General features: G+C 40.6%; 1 protein-coding gene across 1 annotated transcript in view; it reads right to left on the reverse strand.

The window, feature by feature from the left end:
• Positions 1–20,627, reverse strand: part of INO80 (INO80 complex ATPase subunit) — a 2,478,170-nt gene that overhangs the window by 793,249 nt on the left and 1,664,294 nt on the right. Inside the window, exon 24 of the mRNA XM_044074204.1 lies at positions 9,084–9,151. Within this exon, the coding sequence (XP_043930139.1) occupies positions 9,084–9,151 (68 nt within the window). The remainder of the gene's footprint in view (positions 1–9,083; positions 9,152–20,627) is intronic.

The raw sequence follows: 20,627 nt of genomic DNA on the forward strand, positions 1-20,627 counted from the left end.
CCAAATCTGTATTGATGTTGTCAATGTTACGTCTTTCTAACTCCCCCCTATAATTCTTATATGGTCTAGGTTTAGGGTATGCTGTCCCTGAACTATAGGCTTTGAAATCCCTCTCCAATTTGAGGGCCTTTCTCTTCATATTTTTGATACATTCATTTTCAATGGTGGAAAAAACATTGTTATATGCTAATCTCTGATTCAACAGAAAATAGCAAATCACTAGTAATGTCACTATTGACATTATTGATCTTGGTGACAAGGTGGGTCCTAATCCTGTCATTCTCAGCAATAATGGCTTTAGCTATATCTAAGCCACATCTATCGAAAATGTTAATTAGTTCTTTATGAAAGGTAGAACCTTCTTCGACCCTGTTTGGGTACTTGCTGATACGTAAGCCCTTAGGAACAATACCCTTGTCTATACATTCTTTTAGAAAAGTAGAATCACAGGCTAATCTTTCATATTTGTCTAAATAAAAATATAATAAGTCCAAATTTCTTTGTAAGTTTTGGTTCCTGTAACACGCTGGTCAGAAACCGTACCTAAGGAATGCATAATAAATTTCTTCTCCAAAAAAGTTTTTAAATCAACGGGTGAAGTAGAAACTGAAAAGTCACCTTGTATACGAGGTACACGCTGTTCGCGCTGTCCTCGCTGTTCTTTGGGTAAAGAGGAATGTCCATTAACCGGAGCACCACTGTTGTTAGCTCCAGACCGTAAAAGAAGGGGAAACTCTTCGAAATCATCTGTAGTTGTTGGAAATACTGGCTGCCCTGCTGCCTCTCCGTTACAACGTTCCGTTGAAACAGGAAGTGCGCTGCCTCTATGCAAATGGTTGGGAGGTACTTCCTTGGATTGACATGACTGACAGTTAGGAAAAATAGAATGCTGTGTAGCTAACGCTACTATCGAAGTACAAGCTAGGGTTAAAAGCTCCACTAGTTGGGAAAGTTGTCCGATAACTTTCCTTAATTCACCTTTTTCGTTGTACACTGAATCATTATTGGTCTCTGCCCCTGGTGCCTCCGCCATCTCGAAACAAAACCAGAACCAAAGAAGAGATGCAAGAGTGAACAAACGATACAAAAAACTACACAAGGTTCACTCCGGAGACCAAATAAGGGTATGAGACCCAAAAATAGCCAAATAAAGGTGCAAGCAACAGTCCAATAAGATAATAAATCGTGACCATAAATGATGAAAACTGTGGAGTTTAATAACGCTTATAGTAACAAAAGTGCGTTTTCGAATACCTTCTTCAGAACAGACACAATATCAAATACAACCATCTTAAAAAAGCACACACCTTTTATACATAAGTAAATTAATTAACTCATTAAATCAATTGCATAATAGGTAAAAATAATTGATTAAAATAACCTTGCAGTAAATTTGTGCACATACTAATTCTGTAATGTTGTTTTTCAGAAATTAGTTATACTACAAGAAATTGATTTTATATTTTAAAAAATATTTCTGTTAAAATTTGTTTTAATTTTTGGATATTATTACATCAAGACAAGTTAAAAAATTATTTACTTTAAAATAAATATTTGAAAAAAATTAGTTGATGGTATACTACCACCATCTGTTGGACAAAAAACAAATTACAACTTAGCAGCGCTTAATTTTAGAACAGGAATAATGGAAAGCATTTCATTTAAACCTGGTTCCTTGGTAGCATCCAATATTATTTGCCAAAATAATTCTCTGTATTCAAGTTTTGTTTCCCACATGCCATCCCTGACTTCTTTTGGTACAACTTCAAGTACAAAAAAGTGAAATACAGAATCCTTGCAAACTTGGGAATGACGAAACAGTGCATTGTTCACTTTGTTTCTCTTGATTTCATAATAATGTTCGTATATTCTAGATTTTAACTTCCTTTCTGTTTTTCCCACGTAGAAGGAAGAACAGGAGTGGCATGTGGCAATATATACTACCCCTGTTGTATTGCAATTGGCAAATTTGGATGAAGAAATAGTTCTATTTCTGCTGGGAATGGAAATATTGGTACTATTTTGAATAAATTGGCATTGAGAACAAGATCCACATTTGTATGCTCCCGTTCTGTGTGATTCACTATCAGACCCAATACCTCCCCCAAATTCGAAAATATTTTTGAGATTCATATCTCTTCGATATATAAATTTCAATGGCTGTTTTTTTATGTATTCAAGTTCTGTAAAATCTCTGAACCTATTCCACTCCTTAGTAATAATATTTTTAAGTATAGCTGCATCACCTGTGTAATCCATAATAAAAGCATTTGAAAAATTAATAGTATCACTAGAATCATTTGATTGAATCAAAGTGTCAGGACTATCCTGTCCTAAGATAGGGGCAAATCTACCTTTTCTGCCTTCAAGTACCACCTTATAAATTTCATCTATTAAATAAGCAGGATATTCCCTTTCTTTGAACATGTTTTTAACAAATTGACTGTCCAAATAAAAATCAAGTTCATCAGAGGTCATCCTACTAGTCCTAATTAATTGTCCCTTGAGAATATTTCTTTTTTGACTAAAAGGGTGCCCACTTGAAAAATGTAGATAGGAATTGGAGAATGTAGGTTTCCTATTTATCTTTGAGATAAAATGATCATTACTTTTACTTAGTGAAACATCCAAACAAATACACTCATCAAAATTGATGTTATATGTAAAATCCAAAAAATTGGTTGTACTTCTTATGTAATCCAAAAATTCTAAAAATCTTTCCACTGTATCAGTCCAAAAAATGACTGTGTCGTCCAGAAAGCGTTTGTAGAAGACCCAACAGTTAGCAAATTCACATTTGTTAATAAATAAAATTTCCCACCATGAAAGAATAATGTTTGCATAAGTGGGGGAACACTTAGCCCCCATGGCAACTCCCTTAACTTGTCTAAAAAATTCCCCTTGAAAATACATATAATTATTTTTGAGGACTATTTCCATCAACAGGAGACAAGTTCTAAAAACATCCAATGAAAAACTCCCATGATGTGCCATACTTTCTTCTAACCATAATAATCCGATATCATGGGGAATTGATCCAAATAAATCAACAATATCCAAGGTGATAAAAATTATATTCTTGGAAAATAAATGGTTCTTTACTTGTCTCAAAAAATCCCAGGAATCTTTTAATATGGTTGTACCCTGATTTGATAGTTCTTTTCGTTTTATATCCACATATTTTGCTAAGGGGGTGATGATAGAACCTTCCAAAGCTACTATAAGCCTTAAAGGGGGGTCATTCTGGTCTTTATGAACTTTCAGGATGCCAAATACTGAAGGAACCCTAGGATTCTGGGTAGTAAGAAAATGAAAAGTATCCAAATCAATAGAGCCCTCCAGTAATAAATTATTGATTAACAAATTGATTTTGGCTTTAGAAATATTAACTTCATTAATGGAAGCTCTAGTGTAGTTGCTGGTATTTTGCAAACTTTCCTTCATCTTGGATTCATATAAAATAGCATCCATTAACACTACCCCACCCCCTTTGTCAGGTTGCATGATTCGAATATTTTTATTCCTTTTCAAATTGTCAAGTAAATTGAGTTCATCCTTTGATAAGTTAGGAAATACATGATGGGAATACACAGTTTTCCTAATTTCATTTTCCATGACTTTTTCAAGATTTTTCAACTGTGGGTGAAGTGGAGGGTTAAATACACTCTTCTTTCTTAATTCGGAAGGTATGTTATTTGTGTTAACAGTTCCCTCAAACATTAGCCCCAGATTTTGTTTCCTTAAAAATAATTTCAGGTCCACTATGGCCCTTGGTATACTGACTTTCCTAATAGGAATAAACTTAAAGCCTTTCACAAATAGTTCAAAAAATTCTGTAGAAACATCCAAGGAACTATAGTTAAAAATTTTGTATTGATTGTACTCAAAAATGTTCCCATTTGTTTTATTGAGTTAACTCTGTGATTTAGTTCTTGTAATTCTCCCTGTATAGTAATGGTAATGTACTGCAGTCCGGTTCGTAATCTGTCTGACCTGCGTAAAGGGGGTATATATTCTAAAGGGATTTCCCTTGTAGTGTTCTCACCATTACCATTTTCAAACTCACCATCAACTTCCAAATCTGTATTGATGTTGTCAATGTTACGTCTTTCTAACTCCCCCCTATAATTCTTATATGGTCTAGGTTTAGGGTATGCTGTCCCTGAACTATAGGCTTTGATATCCCTCTCCAATTTGAGGGCCTTTCTCTTCATATTTTTGATACATTCATTTTCAATGGTGGAAAAAACATTGTTATATGTTAATCTCTCTGATTCAACAGAAAATAGCAAATCACTAGTAATGTCACTATTGACATTATTGATCTTGGTGACAAGGTGGGTCCTAATCCTGTCATTCTCAGCAATAATGGCTTTAGCTATATCTAAGCCACATCTATCGAAAATGTTAATTAGTTCTTTATGAAAGGTAGAACCTTCTTCGACCCTGTTTGGGTACTTGCTGATACGTAAGCCCTTAGGAACAATACCCTTGTCTATACATTCTTTTAGAAAAGTAGAATCACAGGCTAATCTTTCATATTTGTCTAAATAAAAATATAATAAGTCCAAATTTCTTTGTAAGTTTTGGTTCCTGTAACACGCTGGTCAGAAACCGTACCTAAGGAATGCATAATAAATTTCTTCTCCAAAAAAGTTTTTAAATCAACGGGTGAAGTAGAAACTGAAAAGTCACCTTGTATACGAGGTACACGCTGTTCGCGCTGTTCTTTGGGTAAAGAGGAATGTCCATTAACCGGAGCACCACTGTTGTTAGCTCCAGACCGTAAAAGAAGGGGAAACTCTTCAAAATCATCTGTAGTTGTTGGAAATACTGGCTGCCCTGCTGCCTCTCCGTTACAACGTTCCGTTGAAACAGGAAGTGCGCTGCCTCTATGCAAATGGTTTGGAGGTACTTCCTTGGATTGACATGACTGACAGTTAGGAAAAATAGAATGCTGTGTAGCTAACGCTACTATCGAAGTACAAGCTGGGGTTAAAAGCTCCACTAGTTGGGAAAGTTGTCCGATAACTTTCCTTAATTCACCATTTTCGTTGTACACTGAATCATTATTGGTCTCTGCCCCTGGTGCCTCCGCCATCTCGAAACAAAACCAGAACCAAAGAAGAGATGCAAGAGTGAACAAACGATACAAAAAACCACACAAGGTTCACTCCGGAGACCAAATAAGGGTATGAGACCCAAAAACAGCCAAATAAAGGTGCAAGCAACAGTCCAATAAGATAATAAATCGTGACCATAAATGATGAAAACTGTGGAGTTTAATAACGCTTATAGTAACAAAAGTGCGTTTTCTAATACCTTCTTCAGAACAGACACAATATCAAATACAACCATCTTAAAAAAGCACACACCTTTTATACATAAGTAAATTAATTAACTCATTAAATCAATTGCATAATAGGTAAAAATAATTGATTAAAATAACCTTGCAGTAAATTTGTGCACATACTAATTCTGTAATGTTGTTTTTCAGAAATTAGTTATACTACAAGACATTGATTTTATATTTTAAAAAATATTTCTGTTAAAATTTGTTTTAATTTTTGGATATTATTACCTCAAGACAAGTTAAAAAATTATTTACTTTAAAATAAATATTTGAAAAAAATTAGTTGATGGTATACTACCACTCTGTAGTATCTGTCTGGTTTGGCTGGAGCAGGAGGTAGAGAGTCTGGATTTAGACTAGACTCCAAGTAAACATCATCCACAATATCTAAAACTGGAGGGATTGCAAGTGGCCTGTGCTGGGGTAGTAAAAGGAACTCTCGGAGCCTTTTCTTAGAATCAGAGTAGTCCTGGCCTTCCCAGTGGAAATGTTCCCTCATGGTATGTAAAGTTTCCTCAAAGGAGTAGTCTTCAGGGGGAGATGCTGAGGGAATAGAGTCTTCAGCATCAGAGTCTTCATAAGGGGGAAAAGCGTAATCCTGTTCCTCAGAAGAGTCTGAGGAAATTGAAACCTGGTCAGAGGAAGCATAATCCTCCTCTTGTCTTGGGTCTTTTATCTGGAGGGGGATGGGATTCCCTGATTAGGATAATCAAATCTTCAGCCATCTTAAGCATCTGTTTCTTAGGCATGGGGCCTTGGAATGGAGACTGATCTACAGTATTTTTTGGTTTTAATGGAGTTTTAAGGTTAGCATAAGATTTAATGGTGAGTGTAGTCGGTCTGAAGACACCTTCTGCAACTGAAGGTGTTTCTACTGCACCAGGATCGCCTACTGCTCCGGTGTCGGAAGGGCCTAATGAAGATGGCTGCGATGGCCTAGTACACTCCGCTTGTGAATCCGCAGCTGTCTGGGGTTCCAATTCTGCAGTCATCAGGGGCTGTGTAGGCGCCTCTCTGAAAACCGGAGAACCGGCGACAGGCCCAGCAGAGGCCTCGGAATTTGGCTTGGTCCTAGGCTGCCTGTCCTTATCCTTGTGTTTTCTATGCATGCTGGTCGTCGGCTGCTCCAACGGCATGATATAATTAAATTTCCTACCAAAGTAATGTCATGCAAAGTCAAAACGGCGTTTGATAGTTCGTTTATTAAACCTAGCACAAAACCGACAACCTGGGACGTCATGGTCTGGGCCTAGGCAAGGAATACAATAAGAATGGAAGTCCTTATGAGGTATTTGCTTCCCATAAAAAATGCAATTGTTAACTTTTTCTGACATCGGACTGAGGCAAGAAAAGGTTCCCCAACGGGGTACTTAGCTTTATTGAAGACTTCAGACTGAAATTCGATTCGAAAATCTCAGGTGTCGGCCGACCGGCACTTGTGAACTGCTTCTGCTTCGGGCACCGCGTGGCAAGAAAGACTGAAGAAAATGGCATTGGATGCCTCTTATATACCCCTGGCGCACTGACGTCAGGGAAGAAGAGACAGCAACAGACGCCGGACCAAGACTTTGGAACTCTGGCTGACTGCGGGACCACCTGACGGCAGGATAACCCAAGTATGATGACTGCAGCAGGGTAACACGATGAACATGCTTTGTTGTCGGTTTTGGACCTTGACGGTCTGTCTCTGTCCTTTTCTTTGCATTTTTTGTGAACTCCAGTAGTCGGATCGCTATCCGATGACATCTCAGGGTAATTAAATCTGTTTCCAAAATATTTTGAAGCAAAGATATACCGACGCTTAATATTGCGTTGGTTAAATCTAGCACAAAACCGACAGCAAGGCACGTTATGATCTGGGCCTAGGCAAGGAATACAGTACAAATGAAAATACTTATGAGGTATTTGCTTCCCACAAGTAATGCAATTATTAACTTTTACTGACATCGGTATGGAACAAGAAAAAGTTTCCCCAATGGGGTACTTAGCTTTAATTGAAGACTTCGGTTCTGAAAATTCGAAAATTTCAGGAGTCGGCCGACCGGCACTTACTGCTTCTGCTTTGGGCACCACATGGCAAAAAAGACTAAAGAAAATGGTGTTGGCTGCCTGTTTTATACCCCTGACGACCTGACGTCATGGAAGAGGAGACAGCAACCGACGCAGAACCCAAAACTTTGATATTCAAGCCGACTGAGGGCAACCTGCCAGCAGATTACCCAAATGTAATGACTGCAACAGTGAAACACGAAGAACATCTTAAGTTACTGATAACAGTACAAATGAACATAGCTGGCATGACTACAAGTTAAAGACAGGAGGCTGCAAACAGTATTAGTACTGAGGCAGGGATCTGAGACTAACAGGATGCAATTCAGGAGGAATCAGCATAGACTTATAAAGAAGGGTGCAGTGAAGTTAAATGCAAACAGCCTGGAGTTCCAGAAATGTTTTCCTTGATTTTAGTAAGGAATCTGATTCACTGTCTTATTTTGGTAAAAGAATGAGTTGAAAGACAGTTTAAGATATAACACAAAGGGTGGTACACAGAGAATATGATTAAAACAGACTGATGACTTGCATGCTGCATGGGTTAATGCTTGCGCCACTACTATCTAGCATGTATGTGTTGGTCATAATATGAAGGATGTCAGGAAAGCATCAACCTATTCTACAATAACACCAAAGTCAAAGCCATGGTAGAAGATGAAGGATAAAACCTACCAAAAGACGTGGAAAAACACACCAGAAGATGACAGCTATAATTTAATATGGAGGAATGCATGGTACTACATGAAGTACTCATGCTACAAAGACGCACACTTGGGAGGATTAAACAGATGAATCCATAGGTAGCAATAACAGTACATATGAACAATTGCAGAGCAAAAATGTTGTAGCTTAAGTAAAGAGGGTGCTAAGATGCATAATGAGGAAAAAAACACCAGGGAGAGGGAAGCACTTCTATCACTCTTCAAGACCTCAGGCTTCATCTAGACTACAATGTTCAGTTCTCCAGACCATACAGTGAAAAGGAACAGTACTGACGTCAGTCCTGGAGAGACAGCATCCAACGCAGAAATACTAAGTCTCTGGCATTTGGGCCGTCTGATGGCTACCTCTGGGCAGACAACCCAAGTGTGATGACTGCAACAGTGAAACACAAAAGAACATCAGTAGTCCTGGAGAAGTTAATGAGGAAATCAAAAAAAGGGTAATAAACAGCATGGAGAAATTCACTATGAGAAAAGGTTGGCATGGATGTAACTATCTTCCAGAAAAGACGGAAAAGTTGAAGCATAATCAAGGTCTGAGAGATCATGCAATGAGAGTATAATAGAGGGCCACAAAGGAAGGATGTAGAAGTGCTGAACACTAGCTGGGAAAAAAATAAAACAAGCAAAGTAAGCTACTGGAATGGGTAGTGGTGTGAGTGAGTCTCAAAGGAAGCCTTCAGTTATGTAAAGAACAAATGAAAGATAAAATGGGGAAAGCAGACATTGTTTCTCTGCTATGCTACAGAACCCCAGCTGTTACTAACTGCATAGTAAGACCAGACTAGATGGATCTTATTCTCCTGCTGACGATTTGTATGCATGTTGTATTTTGCATAGGAGGGAAAACTGGCAATGGTTGCCTGAAACTGTGACAAAAGAAAATGCAGTTACATCTCCTTTTACTCTACATGCACATAATATTTGTTCAGCACAAATGTAAATCAATCACATACCTTTCCTGTGAAAAAGAGACTGGTGAATATGATCCGGAGCAAATGGAGAAAGAATGAACTGCAACCACCTGCAAGCAAAGATAGAGTTAACAATTGTTAGAAGCACTACAAAAAAGTACAGATGAAAAATTTTGAATAATGCAGTCAGTTTGGCAGATGTACACAAAACACTGTGGTGTGCCACAATAAAGTGTTCTTTTGAGTTGTAAACCTGCTCAGCTTTCAGGTATTTGCTGAATGTTCATTCACTGCTGGAGGTATACCACTTAACATTTTTGAATAGAACAAAAACATATTAGGACTCCTTAGTCTACATAACTTTGTTATTTTTCTGATCTACAATGTCACCCAATGATATAACAGATACATTTACTGTGTTATTTATGTGTCAGGTGACCCCCTTTCAGTGGGATATCCCTCCTGCAGCTCTCAATCTGGCTGAAGTACCCACAAAGAGGTGGTATGCATGTTCTCTTCTGGCACAAGATGTGACTTCACCTTCTGCAGTTGGTAGTTTGTGCCTAGCTAATGAACCTGTCACTTCACTCCCAACTCCTAACTACTGAACAAACACATTCCTACATATCTAAATTTAAAAATAAGGGACACTTATATTGTGCAATGATAAACAAACATATACCTGCCTGACATAGAGACCTCCAACACCAGTGGTTAGATGGATGAGCTGTGGAGGCACAAGGAGGGGATGGAAGGTGTATTTAGGATGAAATAAGGAACCCTCAGAGATCAACTAATACAATAAGAATGCATCTTTTGGCCCTGACATTGAGAAGTTTATTTCTCTGCGTTTACAGTTGGGATGAATCAAAAGCAGTATGAAACCCCAGTGAAGACAGAAACTAGAACAATATAAAAAAGCATAGACTAATATAGTGGATCCCTGAAGTACCACAGGAAGCCTAACTCCCAAACACATGGTCCAAACAACAGTGTTTGGTAAAGGTGATAACTGATGACAGCAGCAAGACAGTTATTTTTGAAGCAAGCACTGGAAGCAGCTTAATATACAATGGAATGGACTTTGATAACAGCATTTTTCAATGATCCATTTCTTTTTGTCTCTGGCTTCTGCCCTCAAAGAAAAATTCAGGGAGATGGAAGAACTGGTTAAAGGACAATTTGGGCACATCTTATCGAAGAAAACATGGGTGAGCCTGAGGGATAACTGATCCTTTAAAAAGACCAATTTTTTTTTTTTTTACACGATGGCCAGAAGTTCTGAGAGGCAACAACCATCAAGAAAGGTTCTTTTTACCCACATGTATCACAAAGGAATGAAATCCTGACTAGGGCCTAGAGGACTTGAGGTTGATTAGTGGAAGAGTCATGTGGGGTAAGAAAGTACAGTTTTGTACCTACCATAAATGTAGATGTTCGAGTGCGCATACAGCTGCAGTCATCACACTTGGGTTATCCTGCCGTCAGGCGGGTCCTCGGTCGGCCGAATTCCAAAGTCTAGGTCCGGCGTCAGTTGTTGTCGCTTCTTCCCTGATGTCAGTGCGACAGGGGTATACAAGAGGCAGCCGATGCCATTTTCTTCAGTTTTTCTTGCCCCAGATGTCAGGTGCCCCCAGAAAGGAAGGCAATACATGATGTTATGCAAACATACATAAGTAGATAAATCAAAACAGTAGTTGCAAGCAAATACACCATAAAGGAATACCCCAAATAGGTTGTATGTTAAAGGTGTTTGCCATAAGCCCTGTCCTAAGAGGGGATGGAGGGAGGGTAACCTGGACTGCAGCTTTATGCGCATTCGAACATCTACATTTATGGTAGGTACAAAACTGTACTATGTTCATCGTGCATACAGCTGCAGTCATCACACTTGGGTAGAATCCCAAAGCTAAGTAAGGGTGGCTGGTACTAAGCGGAATTAGGAGGGGCTAGAATGCCCTGCAGGACTGCTGTGGCAAAGCCCGCTCTAGATTTTGAGTATAGTGGAAGGTGGTAGTGCTTGGTGAAAGTGTGCACTGAATTCCAAGTAGCTGCTTCCAAAATGTCCTTGGTAGGGATCCCCCTGAGGAAAGCTGCTGAGGTAGCTGTAGCCCTGGTGGAGTGGGATCTGATGTATGCAGGCACTGATTTTCCATGAAATGAATAACAAAAGCATATGCAGTGGGCTATCCATTTTGAAATAGTCTGTTTGGAAATAGCCTTTCCTTGAGCACCTGTAGCATAGGACACAAAGAGCTGCTCAGATTTCCTGAATGACTTTGTTCTGTCCAAGTAATAACAAAGTTGCCTGTGAATGTCCAAGGAGTGTAGTAGCCTCTCCCCTTTGTTCTGTGGATTTGGATAAAAGGTAGGTAAATGAATAGTCTGATTCAAAGCCACACTGGATACTACCTTTGGCATGAAGGTAGGGTTGGTTCGTAAGGAAACCCCGTCCTGATGGAAAATGATGAATGGTTGCACAGCCATGAGGGCCTGTAGCTCCGAAACCCTGCGTGCTGAGGTAATAGCCAGAAGCAAGGCTGTTTTCCACGACAAGTATTGTAGCTCTGCTGAAGAAGCCGGCTCAAGAGGAGACAGTGTCATCTTCTCCGATACGAAGTTGAGGTCCCAAGCTGGAGCTGGTGGTTTCCGTGGGGGTTTTATATTTTTTGCCCCTCTGAGGAAATGTCTTAATAGAGGATGTGAGAATAAAGGAGGATCCGTATTGTATTGTGCTGAAATGGCTGAAGCATGGATCTTGATGGAAGAGAAGGAAAGGCCACTGTTTAACATCTCAGCTAGGTACTGTAAAATCTGAGGTATATTTATTACCCAAGGATTCTGGCCCTTTGCTTGATTCCAGGAACAAAATCGTTTCCATTTGGCGGAGTAGGTTTTTCTAGTAGAGGGTCTCCTGGCCTCCAAGATGACATCCTGTACCTCCTTGGAGAGGAGAGTCTGTTGGCAAATTAAGGTATTTTCCATGCAGCTAGATTTAGAGTTCTGAGCTGGCTGTGAAGGGTCTTGTAGTTGTGCTGGGACAACAGAAGAGGAACTTGAGGTAGGATCCATGGTGGTGAGTGTGACAGGCTCTTTAGGAGAGGATACCAGTGCTGTCGTGGCCAGTCTTGAGCAATGAGAATCATTTGTGGCCTCTCTGCTCTGGTTTTTAATAGGACTTTGGTCAGTAGAGGTAGAGGCGGGAAGGCATAGACTGTCAATGCTGTCCAATTGAAAGAGAGTGCGTCCACTTTCCAGGCCGGTGGATGATAGGTCCTTGAGCAGAATTTTTCCAACTGGTAATTTCTGTGGGTAGCAAATAGATCTATGTCTGGCTGTCCCCATGCTTGAGTTATCTTTGAGAAGACTTGAGGATGCAACTTCCATTCGTGTGGGTCTGTCATATTTCTGCTTAAGTTGTCTGCCAGTGTGTTTTCCTTCCCTGGCAGGAATTGTGCCTGCAGTTGAACTTGTAATTCCAATGCTGTGTTCCACAGGGTCATAGCTTGCCTGCACAGGGGGTATGAATGCGTCCCTCCCTGTTTGTTTATGTACCACATGACTGTGGTGTTGTCTGTCCTTATTAATAGCTGGCCCGGATGCAGTAGGTCCTTGAAGGTCATAAGAGCATTTTGCACAGCTAGCATCTCCTTTTGGTTGATGTGTAGGTGCATCTGTTTTTGGGACCTTTTTCCCTGGATGTAGTGATCTGCCATGTGTGCTCCCCAGGCGTAGTCTGAGACGTCTGTTGTGATGATTTGACTTGCTTGTGGTATACAGAAAGGGAGACCCGTGTTTCTTTGGCATGCTTGAGCCCACCACAAAAATTCCTTTTGAAGGCATGGAATGAGTGGTAAAATTGTTTCCAAGCTGTGGCTGTGTTAAGTTTTTTAGGTACCATTGTAGTTTCCTCATATGCAGCTTTGCAAATGGTATTAGTAGGATTCAAGATGCCATGAAACCCAGAGCCTGCAGGATTTTCCTTGCAGTTAGCCTGGTTAAAGTTGCCATTTTGTTGAAGTATTGAGACAGTTGCCCTTGTTTGTCTGGCATGAGGTAAGCCATCTGGGCTGTTGTATTTAAGCTGGCACCCAGGAAAATTATCTGTTGAGAGGGTATTAGTTTTGATTTCTTTTTGTTCACTGTGTAGCCCAGGCAGTTTAACAGTTTTATTACAAACGCCACATGCTGCAATAGAATGTCCTTGCTGTCCGCTTGGATCAGGCAGTCATCCAGATATGGGTAGATTTGTATTCCTCGTTGTCTGCAGAAAGCAATTACTGATGCCAGGCATTTCGTAAACTTGCTGGGTGCAGTAGATAAGCCAAAGGGCAATGCAGAGAATTGATAATGAGTTGAACCTGCAAGAAATCTGAGGTATCTTCTGCAATCTTGTCTGATAGGGACATGCAGGTATGCCTCCTTGAGGTCCAACGTTACCAGCCAAGACTCCTTGCCCAGCATGGGAAGAAGCTGCTGTAATGTGAGCATCTTGAATTTTGGTACCTCTAGATATGTGTTTAGAATAGATAGGTCTAAGATGGGTCTCCAATCTTTGTCCTTCCTTGGTACCAGAAATAGTCTTGAATAAAAACCTTGATCTTGTTCTTTTGCAGGTACCTCTTGAATTGCTTTCATATTCATGAGAGCGGAAATTTGTTTTTGTGCCTCTGCCCATTGATTTTGTGGCATGTTTGGCATGCCTCTCATTTTTGGAAGGGTGTGAAAGTGGAACCTGTAGCCTCTGTCTATAATATCCAGAATCCATTTGTCCTTTGTAACAATGTGCCAGTTTTTTGAAAATAAGGCCAGTTTTCCGCCCAAAGGTGCTGCCATTATAGCTTTGTTTGGCAGGCATAGGGGAAAGTCATTGCGTCTGTTTTCTAAATGACTGTGGTCTATCTTCTCCACCTGTTGGGGCTGGTGCTTGCCAGTGCTTAGCTCTGTAAGATCCTTGAGGTTGTCCTCTACCCCTTGGGCGTCTGTATCTACCCCTTTGGGGTCTGTCTGTGGCTGGAAAGGACCAATTTTCTGAAGGCCAGTTTCTGCTAAAGCGTGGAGGCTGCACCTGCAAGAAATCTTTAACTGTTTGCATAGATTTTGCTTTTTTCTCCATTTTCTTTAGTACCTCCTCAGCTTTAACACCGAACAATACATCTTTTTGTAGTGGTGCATCTAATAACTTTGCTTTGACATGATCTGGTAAGGTTTGCTCTTTGAGCCAAGCGTGTCTATGTATGACAGACCCCGTGACAGCAGCACTACATGAGGCCTCTAAAGCATCAAAACCACACTGTAAGGTATGTTTCCCCACTTGTTCTGCTCCATGCAACAAATCCTGCAACTCTTTCAAATCTGGTTGTTCTGTTTGTGTCATTTTGCTTTTCAGCTGAGATAGCAAGAACTGCTGGTACTTTAACATATGAAATTGACAGTTTAATGCCCTCATGTTTAAAGTGGCTGATGTATACACCTTTTTCCCCCACCTTTCTAATGCTCTGGAATCTCTCTCTGAAGGTAAAGGGTTTTTAGCAGTAGAGGCCTTAATCCCCTTGGGATCCTGAGAAATAGTTTCTGGGTCAGCAGAAGGGCTTTAATAAAGGAACTGGTGAGAATCAGGAACCCGGTAATATCTGTCTGGTTTAACAGGGGCAGGAGGTAAAGAGTCTGGATTAAGACTGGCTTCTGCGTACACATCATCCAAAATATCTAAGACAGGAGGAATAGCCAGGGGCCTATGCTGGGGAAGCAGCAGAAAATCCCTGAGCCTTTTCTTGGAATCTGAGTAATCTTGGCCTTCCCAGTGGAAGTGCTCTCTCAATGTATGTAGGGTTTCCCCAAAAGAGTAGTCCTCAGGGGGGGGGGAGACCGAGGGAATAGACTCCTCAGCATCAGTCTTCAAATGGGGAATAGGCGTAAACCTGGTCCTCAGAAAGGTCTGAGGTAATAGAAGCCTGGTCTGAGGAAGGGTAGTCTTCCTCCAACCTGGGTCTTTTGTCTGAGGGGGTTTGAGAACCCCTAATGAGTGTAATCAAATCCTCAGCCATTTTAAGCATCTGTTTTTTAGGCATGAGGCCTTGAGAGGGGGTCTGAGGACCCTGTTTTTTAATTTTCATTGGAGCTTTAGATTTAGTGAACGATTTAATAGAGAAGGTGGTAGGCCTGAAAATGCCTTCAGAAATGGCAGGCCTCGCTAAACTTTCCGTTTCTCCGCCAAGAGTGGCGTCGGTATCTGCAGTGGGAATGGAGACCGAGGAACCTGCGACTTCGGGTACTGAAGTCGCCGGTAAAATAGTTTCATCAGTAGTCAGGGGCTGCGTAGGCGCCTCGCTGAGAACCGTAGAACCGGTAGTCGGCCTTAGCGTGATCTCAGTACTCGGTGCAGGCCTCAGATGTCTGTCCTTATCCTTGCGTTTTTTGCCTAAAACTGGCATCGGTATATCCGACGACATGATATAATTAAATTTTTTGCCAAAATAATGAAGGGCGAACTCCGCCCGGCACTTAATAGTGCGCTTGTTAAACCTAGCACAAAAACGGTAGGCCGAGACGTCATGGTTTGGCCCTAAGCAAGGTATACAGTAAGAGTGAAAATCCTTATGTGGTATTTGCTTCCCACAAGAAATGCAATTATTAACTTTGTCTGACATCGGTCTGAGGCAAGAAAAGTTTCCCCAACGGGGTACTTACCTTTAAAGAAGACTTCGGCTGAAATACTTTTCGTAAATCTCAGGAGCTGGCCGACCGGCACTTGCGAACTGCTTCTGCTTCGGGCACCGCGCAGCAAGAAAGACTGAAGAAAATGGCGTCAGCTGCCTCTTTTATACCCCTGTCGCACTGACGTCAGGGAAGAAGCGACGACAACCGACGCCGGACCTAGACTTTGGAATTCGGCCGACCGAGGACCTGCCTGACGGCAGGATAACCCAAGTGTGATGACTGCAGCTGTATGCATGATGAACATTGGGAGTAAGCAGCTGGATACCAGCTCTCCCATCCTAAAGGGAAGAAGACAGCCATCCAGCTACATTTCTGCCACCTACTGCAGGAAGAGATATACAGCATGCAGCATTAGGTGCTGGGAATGACCTTAGTTGTACTAGGCTGCTTTTACATAATAGTCGTCATGTAGATTAGACAGTAATGTACATGCCCACAGGAGAAGGTGTAGCCGGCCTTCATGTCAGCCACTGGGGAGGGTTTATGTCCCATAAATGGAAAAAAATTCCCATGGCTGACTGAACAATGGCCATGTCATGATCAACTCTTATTCTGGCACTGGGGAATAAAAGGCCAACTGGCTGTAGCTAGATGGTCAGCAGGCATGAAGGCTTTAATAAGCATATCTTCAAGATCCAAAGTAAACTTACAATTGTATTCTACCCATCATTCAGCACAAGGTCCCTTTTGGTATGTACAAACCCCAAGTATACTGCTTAACTAGAAAAGCATTAAATCCTTCAGCTATCCTGAATAATTTGCATAACTCTCCTTCCTTATACACAGTAGTCTGACTACTACAAGGCGATCTGTATCTTACTTTTTGAGCATGAAAGACAATATCCTAGTTGATCTCCTATTTCTTCACAAAACCGGTAGTTCAACAAACACCCATACTAGGATAAGTTTACACCAACAGAAAAATAAGACTCATTGGAGGGATAGGTCAATGTATTCTATACTTACAGAATAAGTTATCACCACATATCCAACAAAGTACTACTTTATCTGCCTTTAATGCTAGCCTTAATAATTGGAGGGATACACAAATTTACACCAGGATTATCATGTTTGGCTTAGCTTGATTTGGGTGGTGGGCACAATTAAGGGTTCAAAGTGTGACAAGAACTTTAAAGTGTGTCTACTTAAAGGTGTATAAATCTAGGCTTCTTATGGTTTCTGTGATTGCTTGTCTATTATGCTTATGTCCCTATCTCTAATGCCACCCTTCCTTGCTGCAGTGAGAAGATAAATGGGAGGGTCACATTCTCCAAAGCAGTAAACAGTATGACCTCTCGGGTGGCACATTCCTTAAAAACCTTGATCAGATGAGAATGCCAAATAAACAATTTTATAAGAAAAGTTAGGTACTGGCTCAGTCAGTCCACCAGCAAATTTGTCTTCCCTGGAATGTGAATGGCTGAGAGAATGATACATCTTGTCTAGCCTCATGGCGCTCCCACATCACCTCTCTGCAAAATGAATATGCTCACAAGCCCTTTGATTATTCTAGTATCATACAAAAGACTGGCTGTCAGATTAATTAAAGAAGAGCTCCTGATGAAGCTTTTCCTTCAATGGCATTATAAAAAGAAAAATACTAAACACTGCTGAAATACTATGAACGAGAATTATAATAATCTGAAACTGGTTCCTGTTGAAATTCAGAGAAAAACATTCATCCAAAACAACACGACCACTCACCGCACCATCAAAAACTACCCCACACCCCCCCCCAACTATATATATACCAACTCCGGGACCACACTACATTGGAGAAAGGGCATAATTCCCCATGTTGGGCAATTATTTACTTGCCCTAGTTAAATTTCGGTGGTTCGGTGTTTCCTGTTTTCGTGATTCTCGTCTTGGCATTGTCATCTTCGTGATTTGGGGATTTTGGGATACAGAAGGGGACCCACATATATATGCATATACACATGGATACACACACACACACACACACACACACACACACACACACACACACACACACACACACACACACACACACACACACACACACACACACACACACACACACACACACACACACACACACACACACACACACACACACATGGAGTTTACAGAATGCAAATCCAGTGCAGGATTTGAACCTTGTTAAAAAGGAGAGGAGAGTGGGATTTCACAGTGTTGGCAAATCACACCCCAAATACCACACAGCCATCCTGAAAAATTCCCCAAAATATATTGTCACTTAATTTATCTTTAAAATTAAAAGCAGCAATAGAGAATTATATAGTGGCTTTAACTAAAGAAAATGACTATTTACTCAGACGACCAAATTTCACCTCCCTCCTGTGATTAGTTTTATAGTAAAGAAATGATACTGCCTCAGGGAATGTTTTCCAAATAGACTACCATCAGTCTAGGCAGCTGAAAGTCTAAGCTCAAAATGATTAATGGACAGGCAACAAACCAGGAGTATCAGTTATTCCCAGTTTAAGCTAAACTGTACGTTTCTCTAAGAGAATTCCTGCCTTGTCTGGTATGTTATTTCTTACATGGCACAAAAAAGTGAATCACATCTGCTCAGCATCCTGAGTGCATGCTCCATTGACTTTAATGAATAATACTGTAAAATCTAGAAATGCAATTCAAACCAAACATCCTAAAATACAGAGATGTTTGCCACCTCAGAATCCACAACATGACACTCACCTTACAAATCACTTATATTAATACATTGACTGTAACAGTACAATTCTGTGCAAGCCACATGTAATGAAGAAGCAAATATTTTAACATGAAAGTACAAATGAAAGTTAATAGCTACAAAGAAATTAAAATAGCATAGGATAAAACAGCTGACAGCAAGACTATGTTACCATTTTAGTATTTAGTGAACTTGTATAGACCTCTCAAGCTTTGCTCATGAAATTTAAATTATACATAAAAACACCAAATTCATCAAAAGAAGCATCTCATCAAATGCATTTCTTATTACTACTACTATTCTACTTACTAGGTTTCATACCAGCATTTACAAGAGCCACAAAGTACAGTTGTGTACACTTACCATAAATGTAGATGTTCGAGTGTATTCACTGTTGCAGTTATTACATTTGGGTAATCTGCTGGCAGGTTGCCCTCAGTCGGCCTGAATTCCAAAGTCTTGGGTCCTGTGTCAGTTGATGTCTTCTCTTCCATGACGTCAGGTCGTCAGGGGTATAAAACATGCAGCCGACGCCATTTTCTTTAGTTTTTCTTGCCCCTGATGTCAGGTGCAATATTATAAATATTTATATATATACATGCATCAATACAAACTTTACCTTCATCTACTAGCAAATACACCACATAGGTTATAGAAGACAGAGAAGGAAAGATAGACTGTAGAATGACAGGGGGATGGCGGGAGGGTAACCTGGACTGCAACAGTGAATACACACAAACATCTACATTTATGATGTGTACACACAACTGTACTATGTTCTTCGTGTTTCACTGTTGCAGTCATTACATTTGGGTAGAATCCCAAAGCTATGGTTGGGAGGCTGGAGCTAAACAGCATTAGGTGAGGCTATAAGGCCCTGCAACACTGCAGTGGCAAAGTCTGCTCTGGACTTAGAGTAGAGAGACAAATGGTAATGCTTTGTAAAGGTGTGAACAGAACTCCAAGTAGCAGCCTCTAGAATGTCCTTGGTTGGTACTCCTCTGAGAAAGGCTGCTGAAGTAGTTGCAGCCCTGGTGGAGTGAGACCTAATGCCCTTGGGGACAGGTTTGCCATGTTGTAAGTAGCAGAAACGGATGCAATGGCTTATCCACTTTGAAATAGTCTGCTTTGAAATAGCCTTTCCTTCTGATCCTGCAGCATATGTCACTAGTAATTGCTCAGTTTTTCTTAGAGCTTTAGTCCTGCTCAAGTACAATCTTAGCTGTCTGTGTACGTCCAAGGAATGCAGAATTCTCTCCCCTTTGTTCTGCGGATTTGGATAAAAAGTTGGAAGATGAATTGTTTGGTTAAGAGCCACACTCGAAACGACCTTAGGCATAAAAGTAGGATTTGTCCTCAGAGACACCGTCTGGATAAAATATGATAAAAGGCTCTACAGCCATGACGGCCTGTAGCAATGAAACTCTTCTTGCTGAAACAATTGCTAGTAGCAGAGCTGTCTTCCATGATAAGAACTTTATATCAGCTGTAGCAGCTGGTTCAAATGGAGGCAGGGTGAGCTTTTCCAACACATAATTGAGGTCTCATGCAGGTAATGGTGATCTTCTAGGAGGCCTTAAATTTTTGGCTCCTCTAAAATACTGCTTTAGTAAAGGATGAGAAAAGATTGGTGGCTCTGTATTGTAATGAGCCGAAATCTCAGTTAAGTATTGTAACATCTGAGGAATATGTGGTTCTGCTGTATCAGTTCCTTGTGCTTGATTCCAAGCACAGAATCTCTTCCATTTGTCAGCATAAGATTTTCTAGTACTAGGCCTTCTGGCTTCCAAAATGACATCCATCATAGCTTTACTGAGAGGTGTTGTTTGTATGATTACAGGATTCGCCATGCTGCCAGGTTCAGAGTCTGTAGTTGATTGTGCAGGATCTGATTGTTTTGCTGGGACAGTAGTTGTGGTTTTTGAGGCAAAGTCCAAGCTGGGTACTGAGACAAGTTTCTTAGCATTGAGTACCAGTACTGGTGGGGCCAGTCCGGGGCAATTAATATCATTTTTGGCTTCTCTTGTCTGACTTTTAGGAGGACCTTGGGCAGAGGAGAAAAGCCGTAAACTGATAGGTTTTTCCAACTGAAGGATAGGGCGTCCACTTTCCATGCTTGTCTGTGATAAGTCCTTGTGCAGAATCTTTTCAGTTGATAATTTTGAGGAGAGGCAAATAGATCTATG

The sequence above is a fragment of the Protopterus annectens genome, chromosome 6.part0, assembly GCF_019279795.1.
Source record: "Protopterus annectens isolate FY-2018-M chromosome 6.part0, PAN1.0, whole genome shotgun sequence".
NCBI lineage: Eukaryota > Metazoa > Chordata > Ceratodontiformes > Protopteridae > Protopterus > Protopterus annectens.